General features: G+C 37.1%; 3 protein-coding genes across 3 annotated transcripts; all 3 read right to left on the bottom strand.

Moving 5' to 3' along the window:
- Positions 1-1,815: 1,815 nt before the first annotated feature.
- Positions 1,816-4,736, bottom strand: LOC144652087 (C-C chemokine receptor type 1-like). The gene has a single exon (XM_078512121.1). The coding sequence runs from the start codon at positions 3,537-3,539 to the stop codon at positions 2,310-2,312; it is 1,230 nt and encodes a 409-aa protein (XP_078368247.1). The 5' UTR covers positions 3,540-4,736; the 3' UTR covers positions 1,816-2,309.
- Positions 4,737-4,852: 116 nt separating this feature from the next.
- Positions 4,853-9,963, bottom strand: LOC144652096 (uncharacterized). Its single transcript, XM_078512131.1, has 9 exons — positions 9,533-9,963; positions 9,395-9,432; positions 9,240-9,277; positions 8,381-8,518; positions 8,081-8,287; positions 6,867-6,981; positions 6,316-6,356; positions 6,056-6,154; positions 4,853-5,415 (listed from the first exon to the last, which is right to left on the bottom strand). The coding sequence occupies exons 1-9, from the start codon at positions 9,698-9,700 to the stop codon at positions 5,138-5,140; spliced, it is 1,122 nt and encodes a 373-aa protein (XP_078368257.1). The 5' UTR covers positions 9,701-9,963; the 3' UTR covers positions 4,853-5,137.
- A 6,798-nt stretch (positions 9,964-16,761) lies between these two features.
- On the bottom strand, positions 16,762-26,821 carry LOC144648024 (uncharacterized). The gene is made up of 9 exons (XM_078507699.1): positions 26,479-26,821; positions 25,559-25,596; positions 24,919-24,956; positions 21,092-21,229; positions 20,227-20,433; positions 19,368-19,482; positions 18,537-18,577; positions 18,271-18,369; positions 16,762-17,490 (listed from the first exon to the last, which is right to left on the bottom strand). The coding sequence occupies exons 1-9, from the start codon at positions 26,644-26,646 to the stop codon at positions 17,195-17,197; spliced, it is 1,140 nt and encodes a 379-aa protein (XP_078363825.1). The 5' UTR covers positions 26,647-26,821; the 3' UTR covers positions 16,762-17,194.
- Positions 26,822-27,485: the final 664 nt, after the last annotated feature.

Below are 27,485 nucleotides of genomic sequence, written 5' to 3'. Positions count from 1 at the left end.
TGGTAAATAGCCAACGAGGCGCGAAGCGCCGAGTTGGCTATAACGACTCGTATCCAACAAGGGCGAATGGAATAATTGTTTTATTAAATTCTTCCCAAGTTAAAATCGAATGGACATTTCATTTTGATGTAAACGAAGTGATAGTATGAAGAGGCGCGAAAATTTCTGGCGCGGTGTTCACTTCTTGAGTTGAATGAAACATACGAGGAAAGCGAGCAAGAGAGTTTTCTTTAGAAGATTTTCCTCAAACAATCCCCTCTAAAGTCGTCTAAATATCCTGGAAATTGTGACAACAGTTAAGATTTACGAGAAGATCCGAAGCAAAACCTTTTCTGGAAACTACAAGTCTTGTGCAAGTCGAACGAAGCAAGTGTTTACATTGTACTTCTTTACGGCTCCACGGCTGTCATCAAGACTGCTATATTATTTGAAGCGAAATTGAGCTCAAAGTGGAACAGGTTTATTAAAGTATGAAAGGACAAAACCAAGATTGAAAGGTAACCAACTTTACTGAAGTGCTGAGCCTAGTTTTATGACGTACACTGAATGAAACTGTGTCAGTTTGCCGTTCTTTCTTAAATTATTTGCTGCTTTTCTACTTTATTCACTCGCTCTTGCTGTGCGTTCAGTTTAAAAGTATTATTAATTACACTTTTCGCAACTATCCTTTTGTTTTGCGTAGTTTAATTTACTATGGCATTTCTTTGGTTTTTGTAGGCACCGCTAATTATTTCTTGTTCATAAAGCTCGCCAAATTTGCTGTTCAAAACCATTTGTTTAATGGAACTGTCGCTTCCCGCAGAAAAATTTTAGTTTGGCAACAGTAACGCAATCATTTTCCAAATAAGGTCAAACTAAGGTATACGAGCTGACAACCGGGATTGAGTGAACCAATCAGAATGCTAGAAATGCAATATCCGTGGCTGAAAATTTAATAAAAGTATATATAACATACATAAGTTTGTCATATATTCACCATTTCACGAGTAATGTTACGAAAACTTTCAACGACTCAAATCCAATTCCATTATATCGACAAAGAAGCACTTCATAGAATCAACCGTTTTGTTTTTACATTTTGTAAAATTTGATGTCGTCACACAAAACCCCGCCAGCATTTGGTCTTCGTCGTGTCATACAATTTAGTGCCCCTTTCTGCCCTTCGACGACTAACAAAATACCCAAAAAGCACCATAAGGCAGGATCGTCTGAACTGCCTAGTAATGCATTGTCACAAATCGATTACGGACACACCGGTTGAGATTGCAAAGGAGTCAACTTCGCAAAAGACATTTTGAGAAATATAAGTAGGGGTATGCGCCCCCCCGGGGGGGGGGGGGAGGTGAAGCTTGGCTTGGTGTACGACGAGTCCCACCCCCCCCCCCCCCCCGTTTCAAAACGCTCCGCCGCCTCTGAGAAATATATTGAAGCAGTACAGTATAACAATAGCTAATTCTCGTGTCTTCCCTATTTGGGTGTAAATTACACTTGAATAGGTTAAGTAATATATCAAACACGAGAGGCAGTGTTTCATCGGGATATCCAAACACCGAGAAGAGAGTTGAAAATACGACGCGCAGCGGAGTATTTTTGACGAAATTCGAGGTGTTTGGATAGCCGATGAAACACTGTCTCGAGTGTTTGATATATCTTCTCAATCGAAACAAAAACTACGGAGTAAACGGAGAAATAAAATCGTAAAAATCTATGCTAATTAAGATCGGGTTTCTAAACCAACGTCACGGTTATAATTTTCTTTGTTTAAACTTGATGAATTATTAATGAGTTTGAGAAATTACTATAAAGTCGCAGAGTTCAAATCAGGAGCTGTTACAAACAACGAAGTTCGCACGGTCTCCAATACAGTATGCGATATTAACTGTACATTGTGATAATTGATTTTGCCTGAGATAAAACGTTTTTAATGTTTTAAAAAACTCATTCTTTTGTTATCGCAGGTCAAGAAAGCGAGGCTTAAATAAAATATAGCGGGGTTGCACTTGGTTTAGTTCCCTTTTTTACAGTAAATGACTGCAAAAATACTACCACGTCCAAGGAAAATATCTTTTGTTTGAAAAAATGGGGAGTTTAAAGTAGCGACGTCCTGTTGTAATCACTCTTATTCTACGGGCTCCACTCAACTGATTTAATTAAATACTTGCTGAATTAAAATCCACTCAGTTGTATTACCATTGCAAATTTAATCGTTAGGATATGCAAATGAAAAACAAAAAATGGCATAAAGAAAAACATTCTTACATGTAAAACATTCAATTTCACTTCATATAAATGTAACATTTGTTTGCTCTTTACAACTTAGTCACGTTATCCCCTTCATTTGCTTCGTCTTCCAAAGCACAAACATTTTCAAATGTTTTTACTCTGTCTCCTAAAGCAATATTTTCAGTAGTTTTCGTTCGCGTGTCCAAAACAAAGACATTTTGTTTCTCTGTCTTATTTCGAGTTTTGGTCTTTCGGTTGCATTTTTGAAAACATTTAAAGCAATCCCTCCTGCAACAACACTTCTTTAAGTCCTCTCGAAAAGACATATTGTAATAGCCAAATATCACAGGATTTAAAATTGAACTTGTAAAAGTGAAAAGATCTGCTGTGTCATCAACAATAAGTAAAATTATGTACTTTTTCTCCTGTCTCAAGTATTCCTCCCAAGAAATTTCGTAGCTGTCCCAATCAACTGGATATTCCAAAGAAATGATTTCAAAAGCTTGTAGGCAAGTCCATATGAGTTTCGGTCCCCAGCTTATAAAGTAAGCCACTACGATTACAATCATCATCTTCACAGCACGAAATTTAGCTTCTGCTATTTTGGAATTGATAACTTTACTTCGAGCGCGCTCCCAGAGGACTTTCAAAATCTTGCCGTACGCCACAGCCATCAAAATTAGAGGTACTAAAAACGCAAATACAAGAAATACGCTAGAAGATATTTGAAATGGTAGGCCTAACGTGGAGAGGCAAAGCTCGTATTCTGTATTAGCTGTGAGATTCCAGTCAGCTTTTACGTATTTCATGCTGTAAAGGAATGGCGAAGAGCAAGCTGCCGAGTACAACCATGAAATAACGACCACACTGCGGCTGTGTTTCCATGTGATGGACCTGGCTCTTATCGGATGAACAATGTGGACATAGCGATCGAAAGCAATTCCTAACAGAAGCGTGAATGTGACAGCTAATGTGGTGTAGCTACCGAACGCGCCGAGCTTGCAAACGGTGTTACTTCCATGTTTGACAGCGGTGTTTTCGATGGTCAGCAACACTGGTGTCAGAGCCAGTCTAAATATGATGTCAGTTATCGCAAGGTTGAAAAGGTGAAAGGTGGAAAAGTTCTTCAATAGTCGTTTCTTTCGAAGAAGCACACCACAAACAGTGCAATTCGCAACGACACCGATGACAGCCAACAAGAGTTCTATTATCAAAACTGCGTTTGAGAATACCAAATAATTTTGATATTGTTCGGTGAACGACTCTTCTTCAAACAAGTTGCTGTCATCTGCACTGCCATATTCGTCGTCGTTCATTTTGTGAAAGTCACTCAACTCCGGTAGGTTCTAGAGCTTTTCACAACTACATGTATTCAGCTCTGTTGTGCTTGTTGAAACAAACCCACTCGCACGGAACAATGCACACAACAAGCTTTAATCGTTTGAACAAAAGCGAACCGCCTACAGGGGCATTTACACAATTTGCCAAAGAAGGTTCGTTTGTATGGAAACAGAAGCGTTGCGAAAACATCCTGACTCATAAAGAAGACGAGAGCTCGCACGTTTCGTGTAAAAGTTGTAATTACAGCAGCTGAGCTGATAACACAAAAATATATATGACACTTTTACAACACTGTTTAATTATAGCGATTTTTTGATAGGCCTTGAAAAATACGTTTTTACGAAGAAACATTTTCAATTGGCAATTTTTATATTTTAATTAAATGAAACAATGGTAGTTTCATATAAATGCTCAAACTGGCACCTGCGCGGATAGCCCACGATAGCTTATATTTTTATTAATAACCTTTATTTAAAAAAAAAAACTGTAATTTAAATAGTGCATGTCACCTTTAGTTAAGTTATTACTTTTCAACACTTCAATTTGCAGTTATGTACTACTTTTCTATTAAAAACGTCAAAAATGCAAAAATTACTGTGTTTGCTAACTACTTCAAGGTCGGTGAGCAGTAACATTGAAATCGAAGGTAATTAAAAGTGATGTCAAAACTATTATGTCAAATAGCATGCTGACCAAGATCATATGAAATAAAGTTATCGTCTTTCAAACATGTAAAAGCAAGTAATTATATCTACTTCCAATTATGTCATCTATCTCGCATCTGTCATTTTCCCATTGAACAGTTGAACTGGAAAGGCGAAAAAGACAAATGCTGTCAAAGTAGTGTTCGTTGTTTAAAAGTCATCAGAAAGCAATATATTAAAAATAGTGTAATTGTTGTCAGGGGATGACATATAGTTTGGTGTTGCATCAAGACTTATTATCTCTCAACTGATGACTCTATATTCTCACCACTTGTTTTTTTTGCTAATGTATCAAAATTATAAGGAGAACTTAGGAGTTGAACTGAATGTTCTTCTCAAAACCACAATTATCCTGCTCAATTTTTCGGAATATCGACTGATTTTAGCCGACTCGGAAAATAGCCTCGTCGGCTAAAATCAGTCTTTGATATTTCGGGATAATTGTTTCATTTTTTTATTATTCAACAAATTGTCGTTGAAATGCACTTTACAGCTAAATAAACTATAAGTGGGCATTGTGGCAATTTGTTGGATAATAATCCCAGAAATTTCGGTCAAAATAATAACTATACAACTGTATAATCAACATAAATATGAATTTTTATCTTTTCAAATAAAACTGTTACACAATCAACTTTTGAAAGCCCATACACTTGTGTTATGATTTGAGTAAAAACAAGAACTTTGTTCTTCGTTCTGTTACAATGATAATTTTTCGAATATATGTACAAAGATATTTTACAACTGAACTGTATTCTTCAATGCAATGTTTTTTAAAAGTCAGCGTTAAATGAATAAATATTTCTCTTCAATAGATCTATTCTTTCCCCGCTAAACACGAAAGAAAACTCAAAACGAGGATTTGCTTCTTAATCAAGATTGTCACGCAATCTACACACTTCATCCAAACAGCTTCTTGAGCAGCAACAAAAGACAAAAGAACACGCGGTGTCACGCAATCTCTGTAAGCTTTCGGAGCTGGGATTTACAACTCGTAGCGCTATGTCAGCGCTTTCCTCCAGAAGGAATGCCGCTGTGAAGTAAGGACTGCAGCAAATGAAACAGTGTCCAGTTGGTGTTCTAAGTAGGTTGGTCAAGTGAGATGGCAGAACAAGAGACGAAACGTTTTCATCGCTGGGCGATTGAACTGTTAAGTGAAATAAGTAAGAAATTAAAACAAGGTTTAAACCTTTAATAAGGTGGAAAACTCAGACCGCGAAGAAACAGAGAAAATTGTCTTCGTTTGTTAATGTAGGGACGTTCTAGCAAAGATGTTATCACGTGCAGAAGCTTGGATATCTTCCCTTCACAGCGGTCAAAAAATAACGTCACTTCCCGTTCCGGTTAAAAGCGGCAATTTTGGCAGGAACTGCGAACGCCCAGTGCGTTTGACGCCTGGTAATGTCTTCCCGCCCTTCTTCTGGTTACATGCCTTCCCGCGCTTTCCGCCGGAACACGTGTTTTCCCGCGCTTTCTGCCGGTTGCGTGTTTTCCGCGATCTCCGCCGATTTCGTGTTTTCCAGCGCTCTCCGCCGGTTGCGTGTTTTCCCGCACTTTCCTCCAGCTACACGGTTTGCTTCAAGTTCTGATTGGCTCATTGCATTATTGACATTATTTTTAAAGTAGTGATTGGCTGGTATTTCACTTGGGTTTAACGTCAACGTTTAAGAGCTTACTTTGTTGGCGCTGGTCACATACTGACCGAGTGTGGGATGTTCTGTCAAACATAAGGAACACAAGCATCTATATATAATAAACACAGAACGGTTCGACAATGATGTTCTTACCAAGAGGATAGACTGCTCTTAAGCACAACTCTAGCAGTGGGGGAACACTTCCATCATTCTTGCTAAGGACACGCCCCAAATCTAGAACTTGTTGCAAATCTGTTGAGCAAATATTTCCAGTATTAATTTTACTTTTTACATCTAACAGGAATGAATCGGCCCACTGAGAATAGACTGGCAGTTAAATTAGTTTCAAGAAGCTATCACGAAAAAAAAAAATAATAATAATAATTTAAGTTGTTTAATACATGATAACTCACCCATGGAATCTTTTTGCACTCTGGGCAGCGTTTCAAAGGAACTACAAGAAGTTATACAAAAGAAAACTATCAGTATGGTTATTATTGATTGATATAAATGAAGTTAAATACATTTAAAATACTTATTTCCCGGGCCTTCAAGGGAAACAAAAACTATAACAGTGTTTGACTGAATGAAGCAGGGAAACAACTTTTGGTTTGAGATATCGGAAGGTTTGCCGATCAACAATGGTTTGAGAAATTGGGGTCCCATCTTATAAAAAAAACAGGATAGCATGTTATAATCTGTATAACATCAGATCACCTTACAGACACCCATCCTACTCACCGAATGTGAATGGGTCACCGAAAAGGTGTCCAAACTCTCCTACTGTAAGATCAGAATGAATAAGAATTCGGTGGTGATTCCATGTAGTTCTTTATAGGTAATAATTTATAATTTTCTCGTCAATAATTGTTTGTTTAACAATGTGTTAAAATTACAATGCAAAATTTCCTGTTAATCATTCTTCTAGGTACTTCAAGGATTTAGTTGAATAAAGGATGCATACCAACTTAACCCGATCATCTTTAAATTCTCCATTTTCAGCAGTGTTGCTGGTAGCATATGAAGTTCAATGTTGTTATCCAGTATCAGTGATTCCAGTGAGATAAGTTTATCCAAATCTGTAAAGCCACAATAACAACCAGTTGGTAAAGGAAAGTATATTTTAGTTAACTAAAATGTATTTATTTCAATCATCCATTCATCTATAAGTTTGCTTGATGTCAAGCCATAATAAATCCCAGGGCGGTACTTAAAAAAAGTTGCTACACGGGGAGGCTCCGCCCCAAGGTCATAACCCTTACCTTTTCATAATACCATTTTTGTCAGAAAAGGTTACCCTTCCATATACCTTTAATAGGAAAATGGTACCACATTCCTATGAATACAGAAGAGGTACTACATCTCTTTACTTAATAATTTGTCAAATAAATGAATCGACCATTCCGTCCCCAGGTCTGTTCAAGATATTTTTAAAAGGTCCTATAAAATAACTTAATGACAGTTTTCCTATCCTGTTGTATACTCCAACGCATGAAATCTCCACCTTTTATATACCTTCCTGTATACTCTACTATAGGGAGTACCCCCATCCCCCCAGAGTAAAATTTTCTCCTGGTGAAGGAGGGGACATAGGGGTTTGCGGTGTTGCAGAGTTGCTAATTTTTTTTATGCAGTGTTGCAGTAAATAAAATCCCATCTTGCGGTGTTGCGGGGATCTCAAACCCAACGGCGTGCCATATTTGTGTTTTTAAACCTACAGTGTTTGGTGAAACAGACTTATTGGTATTTGTAGTGTAGCTATTTTTTGTCTGATATGCACTTGTCAGAACTAAATGTAACTCTAATATCTTCGTTGATCCATCCATACCATATGTTTAATTTGTATTAAAATACAGTCAAATATTGTTTAGTTAATCATTAATACACTTTAACATCCAATCCCAAGCCTTTTTCATTGATAAATAACTTGGATCTCATTGGTGAAGATGTCCGCTTTTTCAAAAATTTGTTGAGGTGATGACATTGATTGTCTTAAAAAAAACATAATATCACCTGTGGACATTCAAATCATGGGATATAAATTATCAATTATCTTTACTTCTTGGCATTGTGTGTAATGTAAGTCTGATAATACCATCAGGAACACACTCTTGGGATAGCTGTCAGTGACATTCTGCTGACATACATGTAACTGAATAAGGTTGAAAATTCTAATACCTTGAGGTAAAGTGGAAAGATTATTTCCACTTGCATATAGTTCAGTCAGTCCTGAATGTCTCAGTAATTGACGTGGAATCTTCTGAACTGCATTCCCATCAAATGACAGAATCTTGAGTGATGAGCAATTACACAGTTGCCATGGCAACCACTCAAGCCTGTTATTCATGACATTTAGATCCCTTAAATTTGTAAGATTTCCCAGCCCTGAAAACAAAACAGAAAGAAGTTAAATAGTGGCTTTATATCTGCCACAAATATTCATGTAACAGAGAAAAACAAGCCTATTAAAATGCTTACCTTTGGGTAAAAATGACAACTGATTGTTTGCAAGGTGAAGTGATGTGAGTGACTTTAGTTGACTGACGGCTGGAGTCAGATTCTTCAGGAAGTTATTGCAAACATTTAACTTTTCAAGTGACAAAAGCTTTCCAATTTCTAAGAAAATAATTCAAAAAAAGTGATCAAGATAATGATTGATGCCTATCAGTGCTACGACAGGCTTTCTGAATTGCTATATGCAAGCTATTCTTTACATTTGCTGGAAACAGCACCATATAAAGAAATTAATTGGTTTCATAAATCTGCCAAACTCAGTCCGCGGTGGGGGCAAACTCAAATATAGCCACAAAAACAGCCCAGCAAAATCAAACACTATGTAAGAAATTTCGTTTTCCTGGCGGGGGCAACTGCACCCCCCCCCCCCTCCGCTAGGTACGGCCCTGATAGTATATAATTATTAAAAGTCTCCCACTAGTATTATCATTTGTTGTCAGAATGGGGGTTAGTAAGTATATCATGGTAAAATCTAAAGGCCAGGTTACACAAGGCAATTTCTTTGCAACTTGCAATGCACAAATGCAAACATTGCATTGTCAGTTGTCAAAAATAATTTTTCAGTGCATTACACCCCATTGTACGAACCTGCAATGCAACAAAATGTTGCATTTGAAAGAAAAGTAGCCATGTTGCAAGTTGCAATGCAATCAAAATTGCTTGGTGTTACATGGCCTCAAGACTTTACGAGGCTGGGATTTTCCTGAGATATAAAATAAAAAAAACCTGGCTGCATGTGTTGTAAACAATCAATGTACAAATCATGTACACGTAATAGCAATTTAGTCTTCTATTATAATATAACTTCAGTATAATTCTATACCATCTGGTAGCTGATGAAGTTCATTAGAATGCAAATACCTGCAAAACAGAAAAAAACCAAAGAATCACATCATTGATGTGTCGATATATGGAGCTAATTTTAATTTAAGTTTATTGTATAAATTCACTTGAAAAATCAAGTTTACACATACTTACAGTTCTACTAAATTTCCGAGTTTCCAAATATCTGCTGGCTGAAGTGCGAAAATGAAAAAACAGTCAGTGCAACAGATCTGTAAGACTTAAGTAAAAGACTGCGTGCATGTCAAAAGTTGTATGCATTAAGCATCTTACCAACTTCTTTAGCACATTTCGCTTCAAATAAAGCTTCTTGATCTTGGACAAAGTTAGTAGTTCTTCCGGCAATTCGCTAAGCTTGCGATAATTCAAGTAGATGTTAGTATGCCCATGGCACTGAGCTTCCAAAATCTCTTCATGCACGGAGGCACACATTAGTAACATCAAATGTTTACCGACAAAAACATTTGAGCTAATTAGCGAGCAATCTCGGCCGCCATATTCGAGAAGTTTCGGATCGAAGGTTCGTATACTCGCGGGTTCAGTGACGTTGTCAATTTATGGCGGGCGCAGAGATGGCGCTCTCAAACCAAGAACAGGCCACATCGAGTTAAAATACGCTTCATCTGTTGTTCAGTTGTGGTTTGATAACAGCGAAGGCGAAGTTATATAAAAGATTATGGATTCGACACCGTACACTTTTTTGGATGTCACGCAATAATAGGTTCCAGTCCTTCGAAGTTGTGATGGTCAGCGGTATCAATCATGAGTTTTGCTTTCCAGAGCAGAATTTGTTGCACTAAGGTGGAGGATTGCGGTTTATCAAAATCTCATGATAGAATATCATTAGTTTGATAACTGATATTTTGATATCTCAGTGATATTTTGGTGATAACTGCATGATAATATCAAAAAATATTTTTCCGTTTTAAATATCAAAAATATCATTTACATTATCATATCGTATTTACATCATAGTTGCTAGAATACTTTTTGTTATCAAATTTTTAAATTATCATTATCAAGGTATCACTATCAAGTTAGAATCATATCATGTATCACTATCATTTTCAAATCTCACTCAAGCAATAACAGACACAATGATATTATGATATATCGTGATAATATCAAAATTGTCCACAAAACTACATAATCACATTGCTATTTACTCCTTTTAGACACGGCAAGATTAACTTTCGTAACACCCGATTTTGGCTTTTTTTAACTCACTCTTTGGCCTTTTAATGCCGGTCATTCACAAAGCAGAAAATATTTAGTTTGTACTGCGTCATTTTTCTTGCAACTTTCAAATACGTATTTAGTAAGATGCGGGTAAGATTTACGTATTGGGATTGTCTCGGGTTAATGTAAGTTAGGGTTAGAGTTCAGAGGCAATGTTATTCAGGGTTAGGGTTTGAGTAAGAGTTAGGGTTAGGTTAGGGAGGTTAGGGTTAAGGTTAGGTTAGGGTTAGGGTTAGGTTAGGTTAGGGTTAGGAATAGGGTTAGGTTAGGTTAGGTTAGGTTAGGTTAGGTTAGGCTAGGCTAGGCTAGGTTAGGTTAGGTTAGGGTTTAGGGTAAGTGCAGTATTCTGATAAAATCATGATTTATCATTTTATCACTGAGAGGAGAAGTAAAGTTAGTTAATTAAATATTCTGATAATATCATGATTTATCACTCTATCACTAGGAGGAGAAGAAATACTACTTCATTAAATATTCTGATAATATCATGATAAATCACTCTATCATTGGGAGGAGAAGTAAAGTTAGTTAATTAAATATTCTGATAATATCATGATTTATCACTCTATCACTAGGAGGAGAAGAAATACTACTTCATTAAATATTCTGATAATATCATGATTTATCACTATATCACTGGGAGTAGAAGAAATACTACTTAATTAAATATTCTGATAATATCATGATTTATCACTATATCACTGGGAGGAGAAATAAAGTTAGTTAATTAAATATTCTGATAATATCATGATTTATCACTCTATCACTGGGAGGAGAAGAAAAACCACTTAATTAAATATTCTGATAATATCATGATTTATCACTCTATCACTGGGAGGAGAAGAAATACTACTTAATTAAATATTCTGATAATATCATGATTTATCACTTTATCACTGGGAGGAGAAGAAAAACCACGTAATTAAATATTCTGATAATATCATGATTTATCACTATATCACTGGGAGGAGAAATAAAGTTAGTTAATTAAATATTCTGATAATATCATGATTTATCACTCTATCACTAGGAGGAGAAGAAATACTACTTCATTAAATATTCTGATAATATCATGATAAATCACTCTATCATTGGGAGGAGAAGTAAAGTTAGTTAATTAAATATTCTGATAATATCATGATTTATCACTCTATCACTAGGAGGAGAAGAAATACTACTTCATTAAATATTCTGATAATATCATGATTTATCACTATATCACTGGGAGTAGAAGAAATACTACTTAATTAAATATTCTGATAATATCATGATTTATCACTATATCACTGGGAGGAGAAATAAAGTTAGTTAATTAAATATTCTGATAATATCATGATTTATCACTCTATCACTGGGAGGAGAAGAAAAACCACTTAATTAAATATTCTGATAATATCATGATTTATCACTCTATCACTGGGAGGAGAAGAAATACTACTTAATTAAATATTCTGATAATATCATGATTTATCACTTTATCACTGGGAGGAGAAGAAAAACCACGTAATTAAATATTCTGATAATATCATGATTTATCACTATATCACTGGGAGAAGAAGAAATACTACTTAATTAAATATTCTGATAATATCATGATTTATCACTATATCACTGGGAGGAGAAATAAAGTTAGTTAATTAAATATTCTGATAATATCATGATTTATCACTATATCACTGGGAGGAGAAGAAATACTACCTAATTAAATATTCTGATAATATCATGATTTATCACTATATCACTGGGAGAAGAAGAAATACTACTTAATTAAATATTCTGATAATATCATGATTTATCACTATATCACTGGGAGGAGAAGAAATACTACTTAATTAAATATTCTGATAATATCATGATTTATCACTATATCACTGGGAGGAGAAGAAAAACCACTTAATTATATATTCTGATAATATCATGATAAATCACTGTATCACAGGGAAAAGAGAAATAGTTACTTATTTAAGTATTCTGATAATATCATGATAACATATCTTTATAATCAGAAAAAACCCCATTGCGGAATATCAAAAAATCAACCCCTTATATCACCAAAGATATATCATGATAATAGCACTATCCCTTAGAAGAAACATATAGAAAAAAACGTGATATATCATAATTGATTATTAGTCCTGATATAATGATAATACGCAACACTGCACCTCTCTCATTTGTTGAGTACTATTTAGTCTGAGTTTAACATGTTTAAGCTTATATTTTGTCTCGAAAGACTCATTATCAAGGCGTTTCTTCATTATAATGCCCTAGAGCAACGTTTATTTTATAACATGTTAATCGTGGATGGGAGCTTCTCCCTTTGAATCACATTCAACACACGATAACATTTTTGCTTCTCAAGCACGTGTGCATGTTAGGACATCGAATTTATTTTGACTGGCTTTGGCGTAACAGAGATCATCTTTTATCTAAAATTTATGCTCAAGGGAATATTTGAGTCACGAGGAATCTTAAACTGCTAAGAAGTTTCGCTGTGCTTGAGTTGGATGGAACAATTTTGTTTAACTGTGGACTGTGATTGTGGTGTGATCTACACTGCTACTGCCAAAAGGTAAGCTGCATAAATGTATGTTTGCCATGCAAACAGCCTGAAAGATGTCATCAATAAGGGCCAGATTATATGGGGGCCCAGGCTGAAATTGAATATGCGATTGCATGAGGTTTTTCAGCTGCGATTTCCACCCCGGTTTTGGAAACCCGGCTGGAAATTTCAGCCCAGGCTGTAATTTGGCCCCGGATGAAACTTTTGCAGACGTGTTTTTAAGAAGATTTGTTTTGGAAGCCGGGTTGAAATCTCAGCCTGGCAAACTGGACTGAAATTTCAGCCCGGGCTGAAATTCGCCATGTAATCACGGTGTCTGACATTTGCAGAATGCACAATGCAGAATGTAGACTGCAGAACGCAGAATGCAGAACCCAGAATGCAGAATGCAGAATGCAGACTAACAGAATATATTGTGTTACCTTTACCATTATTGAAAGCTAACCGTAAACAGGCTAACCAGAGTGTAAAGTAGGCTAATTGAAGTTTGTAGTAGGCTAACCGGAGTGAACTTTTCACTCGGGTTAGCCAACTACACACTCCGGTTAGCCTACTATTCACTCCGGTTAGCCTTAATAGCACTTCGGTTAGCCTGTTTACGGTTAGCTTTCAATATATTCTGTTAGTCTGCATTCTGCATTCTGCAAATGTGAGACACCGATGTAATCAGGCCGTAAGAGGAGTCGCCCACCGGGGGGGGGGGGGGTACTCCCATAAATTTCGGATAGGGGTGTGCCGCCAAGGTTCTTAAACACTTACCCTATTTAGGATAAAGAAAGCGAAAATTGATAGCCTTTTGAAGGCCCCAAACCGAAGGGAAGGAGAAGCGTTCCGTGACGACCCAAATAGCGGCTAACCGTGCACGGTCAAACACAAATCTGTATAAAATCCCTTTACTAATACTTGAACGGGTAGTTCAGTTTTAAGATACCTTTTTTCGTTTATCTGGGCGTTTATTAAAGCTGATAGAATATAGGTACCCAATCTACGGATCACACCAGGAACAAAATGCCAAAAGGACCAAATATGATACCCTATTTAAGGACCGAGAACCTCAAAAACCATACCCTATCGGGCGGCACATACCTATATACCGGTAGGCCATATATGGGAGTACCCCCCCCCCCCCCAGGGTCGCCCACTACCTCTCGGAACGAGTTAATTCATTGGCTCTTAAAACAATAGATAACAGGTGACAACAAATGCCCCTAGCCCTGAATAACAATAGAGGTAGTGTTTACAGCTGGCGAATGAAAATAGAGGTTCCAGAGAGGTAGTGTCTTACTGCCTAAGAGTACAGACACATAAAAGTTTAATTTATGCAAGGCATTGGCGTGTTAAGCATGCTGTCAACCTGGCAGTTTTTAGCCAATGAAATTCTCTTGAGTGTTGTTAGGTGCCAATGAGAAGCTGCCAAAGTTATTGACAATAGTTGTGCCCTGATTGCGTCAGTTTCAATAAAATTCAGAAATTTTCAAGTTTACTTGATGTGTTTTCTCTTTTTTAACCGCACATTTGACCTTTTTTACCTTTTGTTATTGTAAAAAACAAATTGACATCAGTTTTTTATGCATCTGTCCTCTTACTCATGATGAATATTTATTGCGTCATAACATTATTAAAGTTGGTTGTGGATCCATTCACATGCGGCTCGTGGATCCAAAACACTTTGGCAATGTTATGATGCAATAATATTTATCATCAGTTAGAGGACTGATGCATAAAAAAATTGACGTCAATTTGTTAAATTAATTACTTACTTGTACCACTACTGAGAGAGATCTTAAATGGAGTCTCCAGGGCTGTATTTTAGTTTTTCTTTGTTTTTTTTGTTTTTTTTTATTTTACTTTTTTTATTTCTTTAGTTTTCTTAGATTCTTTAGTTTTCCTGGCGGGAGCAACTGCCCCCCCCCCCTGTCCCCTGCTATGCACGGCCCTGGGGCCTGTTTCTCGAAAGCCCCGAAAACTTAACGGGCCCGTAAAGCCATAGCAAAATCTCAAACCCTTTTATTAAAGAGCTGTTTAATTCCATGATATTTTTAATATGAATGGAGGCTTCCTTCATGCAAAGTTTCAGGCATATACAATTCTCTGTTTTAAAAACACAGATAATTTAAAATGGCTTAACGGGCCCGTTAAGTTTTCGGGGCTTTCGAGAAACGGACCCCTGGTCTCTAATTGATTACTTAATGTGTAAACCAAGCAACAACCAGTCAACATAGACTCTACAACCTGTGGGAGGGCACTTTTTTTCTTAAGTTTTCTTTGTTTTTTTAGTTTTTATATGTTTTTTTGTTTTTTGTTTTTTTACTTTTTTATTTCTTTAGTTTTCTTAGATGTTTTAGTTTTCCTGGCGGGAGCAAGTGCCCCCCCCCCTGCCCCCTGCTATGCACGGCCCTGGTCTCTAATTGATTACTTAATACAGTCAACTCCATCCTCGGAGACCCAGGGGCAGTTAGTGGGGGCGACGGGCAGCTTATCGGGACAACGGGATTTTCGGGCGAAAGTTTACAACATAGAGCGTAACAGCCCCTGGGCACTTTGTCTTACCGAACCAGTTCCAGAAGCGTTTGAACTCCTTCCCCTTGATTGGCCACAAAAATATTTTTGTGGCCAATCAGCGAGGTTGACCAGAAGAGCGACTCTGACGTCTTCTTACACGAAGTTGTTTTCCTCATAGACTCGTCCGTTGTTGTTAAGCCCGTCCATCGGATGATACTACGTGGGTCTCAGATAAAAAAGCAAACAAAAACAAAACAACGAGGCCTGGGAATATGTTAAATGTAGCATAGCGCAAGGAAACCAAAAGTTTTAAAAGCTATACGCGAGCACTTCTTGTTTATAAGTTTTGTTTTTGTTATTTAAATATCCAACAAATTAAACAAAAACCCTTTGTTTTAACTGTCAAGCTGGCAACAAAATAACAATAGGTGACGACAGCAATATCTTATATGCCTAAGTCGTAATCTCAGAAAGTGTCCGCGGCCGCTTACGGGAATGTCCGCTTACGAGAATGTAAAAATACAGAGTTTGCATGGGAGTTAAAGGGTTTCAAACAAGGCGGTCGTAAGTAGAGCTGTCCGCTTACGAGAGTGTCCGTTAAGAGAGCTTCGACTGTATGTAAAGTCCTTAAACCTATTATTGATTGTGGCTCTGAAGATGAGAATGACATACCGTTAAATTCCGGTTATAAGTCCCCCCACTTATAAGCCCCCCCCCCCCCCTGTTATAGGCCCATCTACCTGGAAACAAAAAAACACATCCGATTATAAGCCCCCTCCCCCAAATATAAGCCCCCCTCTGCCGGATGACAGTACTGAACAGGGCTAAATGTTGTTTTTTTATGCCTTTTATACCTAAAAACGTATTTCGATCAACACTCCAGTGGCTCATTTCGAAACTTTTTATTCCTCCTAGATATAAGCCCCTCAGCTTATAAGCCCACACAAAACCCCTTATAACTAGAATTTTACGGTATAGTTTGAAAGTAAAATTGTCAGTGTTTACTTTTGTTTCAACACTTCAGTTCAATTGCAAGCTACATTTTTCATTACTTCTAAGAATTTACATCAAGCCTGATCTCTTATTTGATGATTCTTTATATTCTCCCCACTTGTCTTTTTGATAATGTATTGAAATTGTAAGGAGAAGTTCAAGGTCGAGCTCAGAGTTCTTCTCAAAACTGACCTGTTACAGAATATTTAACAATTGTCAACTGATTTTAGCCAACTATGCACAGGCCTCGTTGGCTAGAATCAGTTGATTTTCCAGGATCATCGTTTCATCATTTTAAAACAAATTGTCAACGAAATGCACTTTAAAGCTAGATACATCAGAGTGGGCAATGCAAAGTGGCAATTTGTTGAATAATAATCCCAGAAATTTCAGTCAAAATGATAAATACACAGTTTGCCAAAGAAAACTGTCACACAATCAACTCTTGAAAGTCGTAACACGTAACACAAAATGAGAACTTTGTTCTTCATTCTGCTACAATGATAATTGTACAAAGATATTTTACAACAAAACGGACATTCTTCAACGCAATGTTGTTTAACAGTCTTAAGTTAACAAATATTTCTGTGTGATTGGTTCCTTTCCCGCTGAACAGAGTGAACAGAGAGAAAATTCATTTAATGAGGATTTGCTTCCTTGTCAAGATTGTCACGCAATCTGCACACTTCATCCAAACAGCTTCTTGAGCAGCAGAAAAAAACAAACGGACAGGCGATGCCGCGCAATCTCTGTAAGCTTTCGGAGCTGGGATTTACAACTCGCAGCGCTATGTCAGCACTTTCCTCCAAAGGGAATTCTGTTGTGAAGTAAGGACTGCAGCAAACAAAGCAGTGTCCAGTTGGTGTGCTCAGCAGGTTGGTCAAATGAGATGGCAGGACAAGAGACGAAAGGTTCTCATCGCTGGCCGATTGAACTGTGAAGTGAAAGAAGTAAGAAATTAATAATGGGTTTATTCTGACAGGGTTTCAAAAAACACCTTTAATGGCTGAGGGTGCGTAAAACAGAGAAAATTGGCTACGTTTGTAGGGGCATTCTAGCCAATCTGAGCAAAGATGTTATCACATGCAAAAATGCGTGTCGAATACCAGTGTCACTTCCGGTTCTCGTGACCTTGAAGTTTGTAAGAGCTTGAAGCAAAAATGTAAGAAAACGTTATAAAAAGCAGTGAAGGATAAGCCTGAATTTTTTTCAGGCTTGCTTTTCTCAACTGCTTAAGTTGAGTACATTACTGCGATGTTAAGGCCATCTCAATAAAATGTTTCGTTTCCCATCGCCTCGTCTCTTGTGATGGTGGGTCGGTCGGTCGGGCAAAAAAAAAAAAAAAGATGGAACACTTGAAGGAAGAAAGCCTCGGGTTACGAATGCGAAAAGGTGGCTATTTCGTTCGTTATTTCCGTTATTCTTTCTTTAATCAAAATTAAAGGCAAGGACATCACATAATGTCAATTGTTGTTGATAAAACAAGATCGTGTGCTTGTAAATTAAAGTACTTGCTCCTTTAACTAGTGAATCTGCAATTTTTTTTTTTTTTTTACTTTTTGAAAATAATGGGTCGGTCGGGCGATGGGGAACGAAACATTTCATTGGGATGGCCTAACTTTGTTAGCGCTGGTCACACACTGACCAAGTGTACAGCGTCGTTCCAAACATAAGGAACTCGAGCAACATAATACACAGAGAATGATGTTCTTACCAAGAGGATAGACTGTTCTTAAGCACAACTCTAGAAGTGGGGGGATACTTCCATCATTCTTTCTAAGGACACGCCCCAAATTTTGAACTTGTTGCAAATCTGTTGAGCAAATATTTTCAGCATTTTAGTTTTTAAATTCTTAAACACAAAGGAATTGGCTCACTGAGAATTGATTGACAGTTAACTTAGTTAGCAAGACTAGTATTGCTATCACCAAGAAATAAACTTAAGCTGTTTGATACGTGATTTCCCTTAGCTTCACTTACCACTTTTATCTTTTTGCAATCTGGGCAGCGTTTCAAAAGAACTACAAGACGTTAATACAAAAGAAAAATATCAGTATGGCAATTATTGATTGATAAAATTAAAGTACAGTCAGTGTGGAATCTTGAATTGTTTTGAACCTCCAATAGAAACGAAAATTACAGTGTTTGCCTGGTGAGTGGGAACTTTTGGGTTGAGTTATCAGGAGGTTTGTAGAGGAATGATGGATTGAGAAATTGGGATTGTTAGTTTATTAAGTTAGTGTATCAGATCACTGAGCTTTATAAGTTAAGGTGCTGCCATCTAATCTCACCCACTATAATTGCAGCCAAACATATTCACACTCACAAACACTGAATTTTATTCATTAAGTGAAGTCCAATGTAATGCATATGACTAAATGCAAAATTATGATAACACAATGAAAATGTGGTTGGTAAAAGAAACAAGGAAATTACAAGAGAAAGAGATGTTGTATTTTTAATGGAATCCAGAAGACTGTTCCATAGTGTAGGTGCGTAGAAAGAAAAGGCAAGTCATAATTAAACAAAAAGGAATGCGTGAGCAACACCCACCCTGCTCCTCAAATGTGAATGAGTCGCTGAAAACTCCTCCCACATTGCGTTAACTTCTTTTTCATTGGATTATAAGAATTTGGTGACGATACCCCGTAGTCCTTTATGCGTAGTGATTTACAGTTTTCTCACAAGCTGTTTGTTTGACAAATTAAGGTGTTGAAATAATAACAATACAAAATTTCCTGCCGGTTTATCTAAATTAATCACTCTTCTAGGAACTGCAATTAGGATTTAGTTTAAATGATGAATGCATACCAATATAACCCGATCATCTTTAAATTCTCCATTTTCAGCAGTGTTGCTGGTAACAGATGAAGTTCAATGTTGTTATCCAATATAAGTGATTCCAGTGAGATAAGTTTATCCAAATCTGTAAAGCCACAATAACAACCAGTTGGCGAAGGAAAGTATATTAAATATATATATATCAACTGATATATATCTTTGCTTTCTGTCAAGTCATAATAAAATTGTCTTCTGAGGAAGTGAAAAATAACTTCCATAAAGCTCTATTAAGCGCCCCCCTCCCCCCCCCTCTCTAAAAAGACCCCATAATAAAAGGGGCTTTGTCACAGATTTTAACCTCTAACATTTATATTTGTGCCCTAGCTATGAAACCTAAAAATAATGGTCCATTTTTATGAACAATTCTCTATATTAGTGCACTGAAACTGTTGACAAGCATATTTGGCTGCAGATGGAAATGGATTGCAACTTGAAAAATTGAGGCTAAACTTTTCAAAGAGTTTGCGCACGTCGTCAAAACACTGATATTTATAGCTAAAGTTTGATTTCTATCTGCAAATTAAGGCTATAATCTAAGATAATTTTTTCAGGGTTTAAGTTGCCTACCACTAATTTCAGTACAGTTCAGGCCAAACATATGCGAAAACCCAGTGATATAGCTCCTTTAAGCCCCCACCTTTGACCATTGTTACGCTTTTAATCATGACTGATATATGATTTGAAATGAGCCCCTCCCCCCCCCCCCCCCCCATTTAGCCACACTCTCTACCAGGGGCCCCCTTATACGGTCATAAAAATAATAGACAGTATCTTTGTTTTTTAGCATTGTCGGTAAATTTCATTTCAATCACGAGTAAAACTTTAATACCTTGAGGTAAAGTGGAAAGATTGTTCCCACTTGCGTATAGCTCAGTCAGTCCTGGATGTCTCATCAATTTACGTGGAATCTTCTGAACTGCATTTCCATCAAATGACAGAAACTTGAGGGATGTGCAATTACACAGCTGCCATGGCAACCATTCAAGCTTGTTATTGGTGACATTTAGATTCCTTAAATTTGTAAGATTTCCAAGCTCTGAAGTAAAGAAAAGAAATTAAAAAAGGTTTACAGCTGCCACTGACAGGGTCCCGAGTCAACTCTCTCTAAGACGGACACCTTCGGGACCGGCCGCAGCTGACCATTTTAGAGAGGTGTCCGCCTTGTAGAGAGTCGAGGTAACATGACACCAGTAACTCTTAGATAATAAAGCTAAACCTTTGCACAATGCAACAAGAATTTGCAAACTGCAACAAGACTAAGGAGCTAAGGAGCATATTCGCTTGTTAACGCAAAAGTTGAGAGCTTCTACAAACTGTAATACTGTAAGTAGAAAACGACCATTTTAGTGCCCATACACTTAAGCAGAGAAGTAATCCGTTAAAGCATCATTGTTTTTGGTTAGTAAGCTTGGTATACACGTATCCTTAGGGGGCTGACTTACTTTGCTTTAGGTCGATACGAAGTTTGGAAGTATTTTCGCTAATAAAACATGATAAAAAACACTTCTCAAGTGTCCGTTAATGATTTCAAAGTGTCTGTTGTCCGTCTTAGAGAGGTGTCCGTCTTATAGGGAGTTTGGTTACAGTAAAATTGAAAAACGGCAGGGACCATCAATATGTGTCCGTCTTATAGAGGTGTCCGTTAAAAGAGAGTTGACTGTAGTTCCTTTCAATTTAGAAAACATTCGGCTTACCTTTGGGTAGTCTTGTCAACTGATTGTTTGCGAGGTGAAGTGATGTGAGTGACTTTAGTTGACTAATGGCTGGAGTCAGATTCTTCAGGAAGTTATTGCAAACATTTAACTTTTCAAGTGAAACAAGCTTTCCAATTCCTAAATAAAAATAAAAAAAGCATCTATACCTTAACAACAGGCCTTTGTGAGTTGCTACATGCAAGCTATTCTGTACGTTGGATGTTACGATTTCACAGATTTGATAAGGCCCCTTCCTCAGACCACGGTGGTGATAATGTGTAAATTAATGTCTGATCACTGACAAAACATTAAATGTAAATACTTTTTGTCAACTATGTTGTTGAATTTGCTGTCAGTAATAGGGGCGGATCCAGGAATGTTTGATTAGGGGGGTCCAAACTTTGAATCAGAAAACACTGTTGAAACGTTTTGCAGCAAATTACTTCTTTGGCCTGCTAATTACCTAACAACAGTTAAAAACCCAGCACACAGAATAAGCCTGACAAAGCTTAGATTAGGATGTCATGCATTACGAATACAGACTGGAAAATATGAAAATAAAAGAGCATCAATCCTAGTAGAGTAAAGAACATGCTTGGTATGTAAACAAAATTGCGTAAAAGACGAAAAGTATTTTTTGATGTGTTGCCAGGGGTTTACAACCATAAGACATGAATTATGTTCTCACATTTCAAAGGTTGATGTAAGTTACATATATTTAAGTGAAAACGAGAGAATTAAGTACCTACTCAGAGCTGACAATAAACATACATCAGAAATAGTAGGTAAATATAGAGGATATTACATGGTTGCGCGAAGATATGAAATTTATCTTCGAGTGTTCAAATCGATATCTCACGAGTGAGCGCAGCGAACGAGTGGGATATCGATTTGAACACGAGAAGATAAATTTCATATCTCCAAGCAACCATGTAATATTCTGTTTATTATATAAACCTACTAATTACGATGTTTTTGACGATTTTCCGAAGATTACCGACCATTTTCCGAAGATTTCCGAAGATTTGCAAAATGTTGTCCGAAGGTCGTACGATTGTTCCCGAACATTTCCGAAGATTGCCGAAGATTGTCGAGGAAAATCCGAAGATGTTTCGACTTAATATCGATTTACTTTGGCTCATTCAGCATTGAAACAGGGCAAACTTGTCAGAAAATGTTTGAAGATCGATATCTTCACATGTGAAAATAACATGTTATTTTCACGTGTGAAGATATGATTTTTTCGCGTGAAAGATTTCCTGGTATTTCACTGATGTTTATATAATAAATACTAATCTGCCTAGTTCGATCATTAACTTATGATTACTAATACGTAATTTAGCTAATGTTCTCCTACCAGAAACTCTCCTAGTTAACTCTAGATAATTGGAGGTAACATATTCGTTCTTAAAAGATCTATAAAATTCTAGTTTTTGAGAATGCTGTAGAGTATGCTGCCAATACGAAATATATATAGATTACTTCATAGAAAGTGCGCCGTACGGATTTATATTCACGAGTTGCAAAACTTTGGAAAACGAACGAGTGAGCGTAGCGAACGAGTGAGTTTTCCAAAGTTTTGCAACGAGTGAATAAAAATCCGTACAAAGCACTTTCTATGCTGTAATTTGTTTATTATATATATAACGAGAATTCAACCATTGAACACTTTACGCCGATTTTTCCAGTTAAAACCTTTGACATACAACAGCTGCAGTTAACGGCGCGAGAAAACAAAGCTGCAAATGCACATAGCTTTACAAGCGAATTCGCTATTTCAATAATATACATGTAAAAAAAAAATTACTGCCGACAAACTCTCATAGACAAGAACTTTATTTAAATAAACACACTACGTTACATTTACGTTAAATACTTCGTATCGCATCGAGGAAACTTCGCCACCAGCGAATGAACTACTGGAGAATTAACTGGCGAATTGTGAACAAATTGTGGCAACACAACGAGTCGGTTAATTAAACAATAATTACCAGGTAAATCCAGATTAAAAATGCAGTTTACTTAACCAAGACGATCCCAAAAGTGCCTGAATATTCTTAGAAAGTCCGCGGATGTGTTGTTAATTCCGATGAAAGTCGCTTTCACTTATCGACACTTCGCCTTCGCCTGTCTTCACTTCGCCTTTGAAGAATGATTTTTATCACTGCTGTATTCTTTAGGTTTTGCTTAGCGTGTTTCTGTTGGCTTGCATTTCCATTAAGTTCTTAAAAGGCAAACTTTTGTAAAGGAAGAAAACGTGTAGCCATGTTTCCAAAACATAAACTGCCGTCGAGAGCAAACTTGCCGTTCGCTTCCTCAACCTCGTTGGAAACCATTTGAATTCTCGCGCTGTGATTGGTTGAGTCGTACTACTCTAGATGCTGATTGGTTATATTTTTCACATGTGAAGAAAGCTATACGCGAAGCTGATTGGACGTATCGCTTTTTTCACATGTGAAATATAGCAAATATAGAATTCTATTTTCAAGGTTTATTACTTAAAATTCTCGCTATATATATGATAAATTTCTGTTTCATTGACTGCGGAAACATTGTCACTTTTGCGGTGTCTACTAAATCAGGATTAAAATTACCAAAATTAAAATATTCGGATATCTTCATAAGATTAGAGTAAAAACTATTTTTACCAGCGGTGTGAAGTTCTAATGAAATTAAAAAAGACTGTCTAACAAAAGAATCCGGTTGCTTTTCTTGGAGATATATCAATGTCATGGATTTCTTAGCACTTCTGCATGCAATATATTTGGCTTGGAACCAAACCTCAAACCTAACTATATTCCTAGTTTCCAAACAAGTTCAAAAATGCAATAAGTCAATGCAGCAGATCTATATGAAAAAACAGCGGCGTCTAAGAAGGGTCCCCTATAACCCTTTGCAAAATCGAGTCATTTAAAAATATTTGGCCTTTTCTCGCATCACGAATAATTGCAAAAATGTTTTCACATTAACGCAGAATCAAGGCGACCCCTGTTTAGACTCTTCAGAAGGCGTTATACCGCATGTGTCAAGATCACGAACATGACAAAATAGCTTGGAAAACCTCAAACCGCTATCAAATGCATTATCCTAGTCTCTAAGAAAGTTCAAAAATTTAAAGTAGCATCCTTCATTCTGCAATTTAGTACAATGTGTTTCCGGTGTTGAAACTTCTTTCCAAATCTATCTGGAATTATATGGAAAAATGTAATCCCTTATTATAATTTAGCTTGTGGGTTTTTTCCAACATGTGAAAACTGGGGTAGCAGTCAAGTCCATGTAGCATACATAATAATTACAATTTATTGAGTTTTTCTATTTGCATAGCAGGATAATGTACCAGTCAAATCGAAGGTTCAACATCCCCCCCCCCCCCCCGGGCAACACCCCAGGCATTTGAATTTTTGAAAAATTTGTGTTCAAATTCCCCCTCCCCGCTTCAAATGCCCCACCATAGATCCTTTTCAGGTCATTACAAATGCCTTTTTACCAAGAATTAATTCACGCGCCAAGTCTGCAGACAAGTCTAAAATACAGGAAAAGCGTTTGCAACCCTTCGCTTTTTATCCAAATTGTCACAAAGCGGCAATCTTTTCTTTTAAAATCCTTAAACTCGCCATTTCGGGCCTTATTTCGAACTTCGCCATGATTTATCAACTCACGTTCACTCACTGGGACACGTAGCACGAAATCGAGGTTAGAGTTCAAATTCCCCACCCCATATGCGTTGTGATCAAATTCCCCACCCCCAGAGACGGCGTCAAATGCCCGGGGGGGGGGGGATGTTTAACCTTCGATTTGACTGATACATAATTCCTGGAAAATCATACCATCTGGTAGCTGACGAAGTTCATTTGAATGTAAGTACCTGCAAAAGAGAAACGAACCACAGAATCACAACATTGCTTTGTCGATAAATCCCGGGATATCTAATCGAACGTTGAGCAATCGAACACCATATTGTTTGATTGGGTTAAGTAATCAAACATAATCGAACTCAGAATAAAATTTGGCCAATCAAACGGTCGACGATCATATAGAGCGTTATCACCAAGATATCATGATCGTTTTGCTTGCATCAAAAACATCTAAAAGTTCAGAGATTGTGTAGTAGGTACAAAGGAATATATTCCTCAAATTTTACCTTAGCAGTGCTCACTGCAGCCAAGTTATTGGGAGAACAAAATTTGGAAAATTACAGAGCGTTGTATGAGTCCGCCATATTGGTGTTCCACTTTGGTACACCAATATGACGGCTAAAACTGTCTGCAAGTAGAAAGAAAGATTTTGCTATATTGTTTTTAAATTTTGTTTTTTGTAACATTTGAGATCACGTTGAGTTTATCGAACGATTAGTGTTTGATTGAGTTCGATTGAATTTTGGTTCGGTTTTGTTCGCTTAGATACCCCGGGATAAATGGAGTTGATTTTATTGTCACTTCACTAGCAACTATGTTTACACATACTTACAGTTCTATTAAATTTCCAAGTTTCCAAATATCTGCAGGCTGAAGTTCAAAAATGCAGTTAGGCAATGCAACATATCAATATGAAAAAACAGCGGCGTCTAGGCAGTGTCCCCTATAAACCTTTGCAAAATTGAATCACGTAAAAATATTTCGCCTTTCTTGCGTTACGAAAATTCAGTAAAAAAATATGTTTTCACGTTCACGCAAAAATCATGGCGATCCCCGTTAAAGGGACAGTGTCACGGATCTAAGCTGGATTTTTGGCAGGGGAAATGACCATTAAATTCGTTGAAATATAAAAATAACCTCTTAAAACAATGAAGGAACCTTTCAATAACACACCAAACATAAAAGAAGGTACGGATGGCCAAAAGCGACGAAGATTGAAACGGATTGCGATATAGGTTTTTGGGCTGAACAGTTTTCAAAGTTGAACTTGTTTGCTTGTAACTTTAAATTATAACGCCCGGGAGACACAATTGGTTGCAATGAAGCTGCGGTTTTGTCATTTAGATTCATAGAAGTAATTTCTTTGCAAACGCTAAGTTTCAAAGCGAGTATTTGGCAAAACTAAATAAAATAAACTTAACTCAGCCGTGACAAAGTACAGACTGTAGTGATTGGAAGACGTAAAACCGCATATTGTGTCAAAATCACGTACGTGACAAGATAGCTGACAAAATTTTCGTCTTGGCAGAACTCTACCATTGAGCTGAAAACAAAATCTTGCATTTACCAAAACAGAGGTCACGTAAAACAAGATGATTCACGTCTAATTCAACTCTTCGTTCACGGGTCACGTAAAAGTCAAAAACTGCGTTCACGTCCAATTCAACTCTTCGTTCACGGGTCACGTAAAAGTCAAAAACTGCGTTCACCGCGCACGTGAAATTCAAAGGGGGACCTCTCTAAGGCTCTTACCAACTTCTTTAGCACATTTCGCTTCAAATAAAGCTTCTTGATCTTGGACAAAGTTAGTAGTTCTTCCGGCAATTCGCTTAGCTTGCGATAATTCAAGTATATGTTTGTGTGGCCATGAGACTGAGCTTCCAAAATCTCTTCGTACATAGAAGCACACATTAGTAGCATCAAATGATTACCGATAAAAACATTTGAGCTAATGAGTGAGCAATCACGAGGCCCTGTTACTGGGGTAGGTATGAATACTTGGCTTCACATGTCGCTGTCGAATTTGCGTCATTTCGTCTTATGACGGACGTGAGTAACAGAGCAGCAGTTTCTCAACCAATTTAACATGACGTGTCTAAACAAAGGTGCACAGAGCAGGAAGTTTTCTCTGGTAAGGAAGTTGATGTTTTGTTTAGTCACGGTCTCGTACTGAGTTTGTTCGTAGCACGAGTCAAGTTCGAGCCCGAGTCAAGTTCGAGTCACGAGTCAAGTTCGAGTCAAGTTTATTTTTTTTATGTCTTTTGGTTTTAATTGCTGGTGAAAATGATTTACCAGAGGCACAAGAACAGCAAGATTGGATTTTTTTTTTTTTTACTGCCGATTGCGAGAGCTCATTGGTTAGCAGCAGTTGATTTTCTGGCTTTTCAAAGGAGAAAAATATTCCTTGGTTTCCAATAACTTTCCTTATACATTCCTACCTGGATTAATATATACACAACTGAAGCAGAGGTGCCATCTTCACGACAAAAAAATCAAGGGAACTTGAACGTCGCCTGCAATAGCGAACAGACAAGCGGCCGCCGAAATATCAAATACAAATCGTGACAGCTTGAATTTTCTGAATTTGCATGACGTCTTAAACATGGCGAAGCGCTGGTCGTGCTTTTTCACACTCGACCTGCTCTCATTCGCACACGGTTGAAAGGCATTTCTAAGCGCTTGCCTAATAAATGTAATTGTTTTTTTTTTTTCACCTTTGCCATACAGAATAGATACACCAGGGGTCAACGACAATTAAT

The sequence above is a fragment of the Oculina patagonica genome, chromosome 1 (genome assembly GCF_052425735.1).
Source record: "Oculina patagonica isolate OP01 chromosome 1, crgOcupat, whole genome shotgun sequence".
In the NCBI taxonomy this organism is placed as follows: Eukaryota; Metazoa; Cnidaria; class Anthozoa; order Scleractinia; family Oculinidae; genus Oculina; species Oculina patagonica.
The sequence above is the reverse complement of the archived record's forward strand: the minus strand, read 5'-3'. Positions and strand labels throughout refer to the sequence as shown.

Bases quoted from the DNA above. Each gene is read 5' to 3' on its own strand.
- LOC144652096 (XM_078512131.1), bottom strand. From the start codon at position 9,700: ATGTTACTAATGTGTGCCTCCGTGCATGAAGAGATTTTGGAAGCTCAG. The intron at 9,433-9,532 runs GTAAGATGCTTA...TTCGCACTTCAG, and splicing joins GAAATGTGCTAAAGAAGTTG to CCAGCAGATATTTGGAAACT. The intron at 8,288-8,380 runs GTAAGCATTTTA...TTTTGTTTTCAG, and splicing joins GTTGTCATTTTTACCCAAAG to GGCTGGGAAATCTTACAAAT.
- LOC144648024 (XM_078507699.1), bottom strand. From the start codon at position 26,646: ATGCTACTAATGTGTGCTTCTATGTACGAAGAGATTTTGGAAGCTCAG. The intron at 20,434-21,091 runs GTAAGCCGAATG...TCTTTACTTCAG, and splicing joins GTTGACAAGACTACCCAAAG to AGCTTGGAAATCTTACAAAT. The intron at 18,578-19,367 runs GTATGCATTCAT...AACGTCTTGTAG, and splicing joins AAGATGATCGGGTTATATTG to TTCTTTTGAAACGCTGCCCA.
- LOC144652087 (XM_078512121.1), bottom strand. From the start codon at position 3,539: ATGAACGACGACGAATATGGCAGTGCAGATGACAGCAACTTGTTTGAA.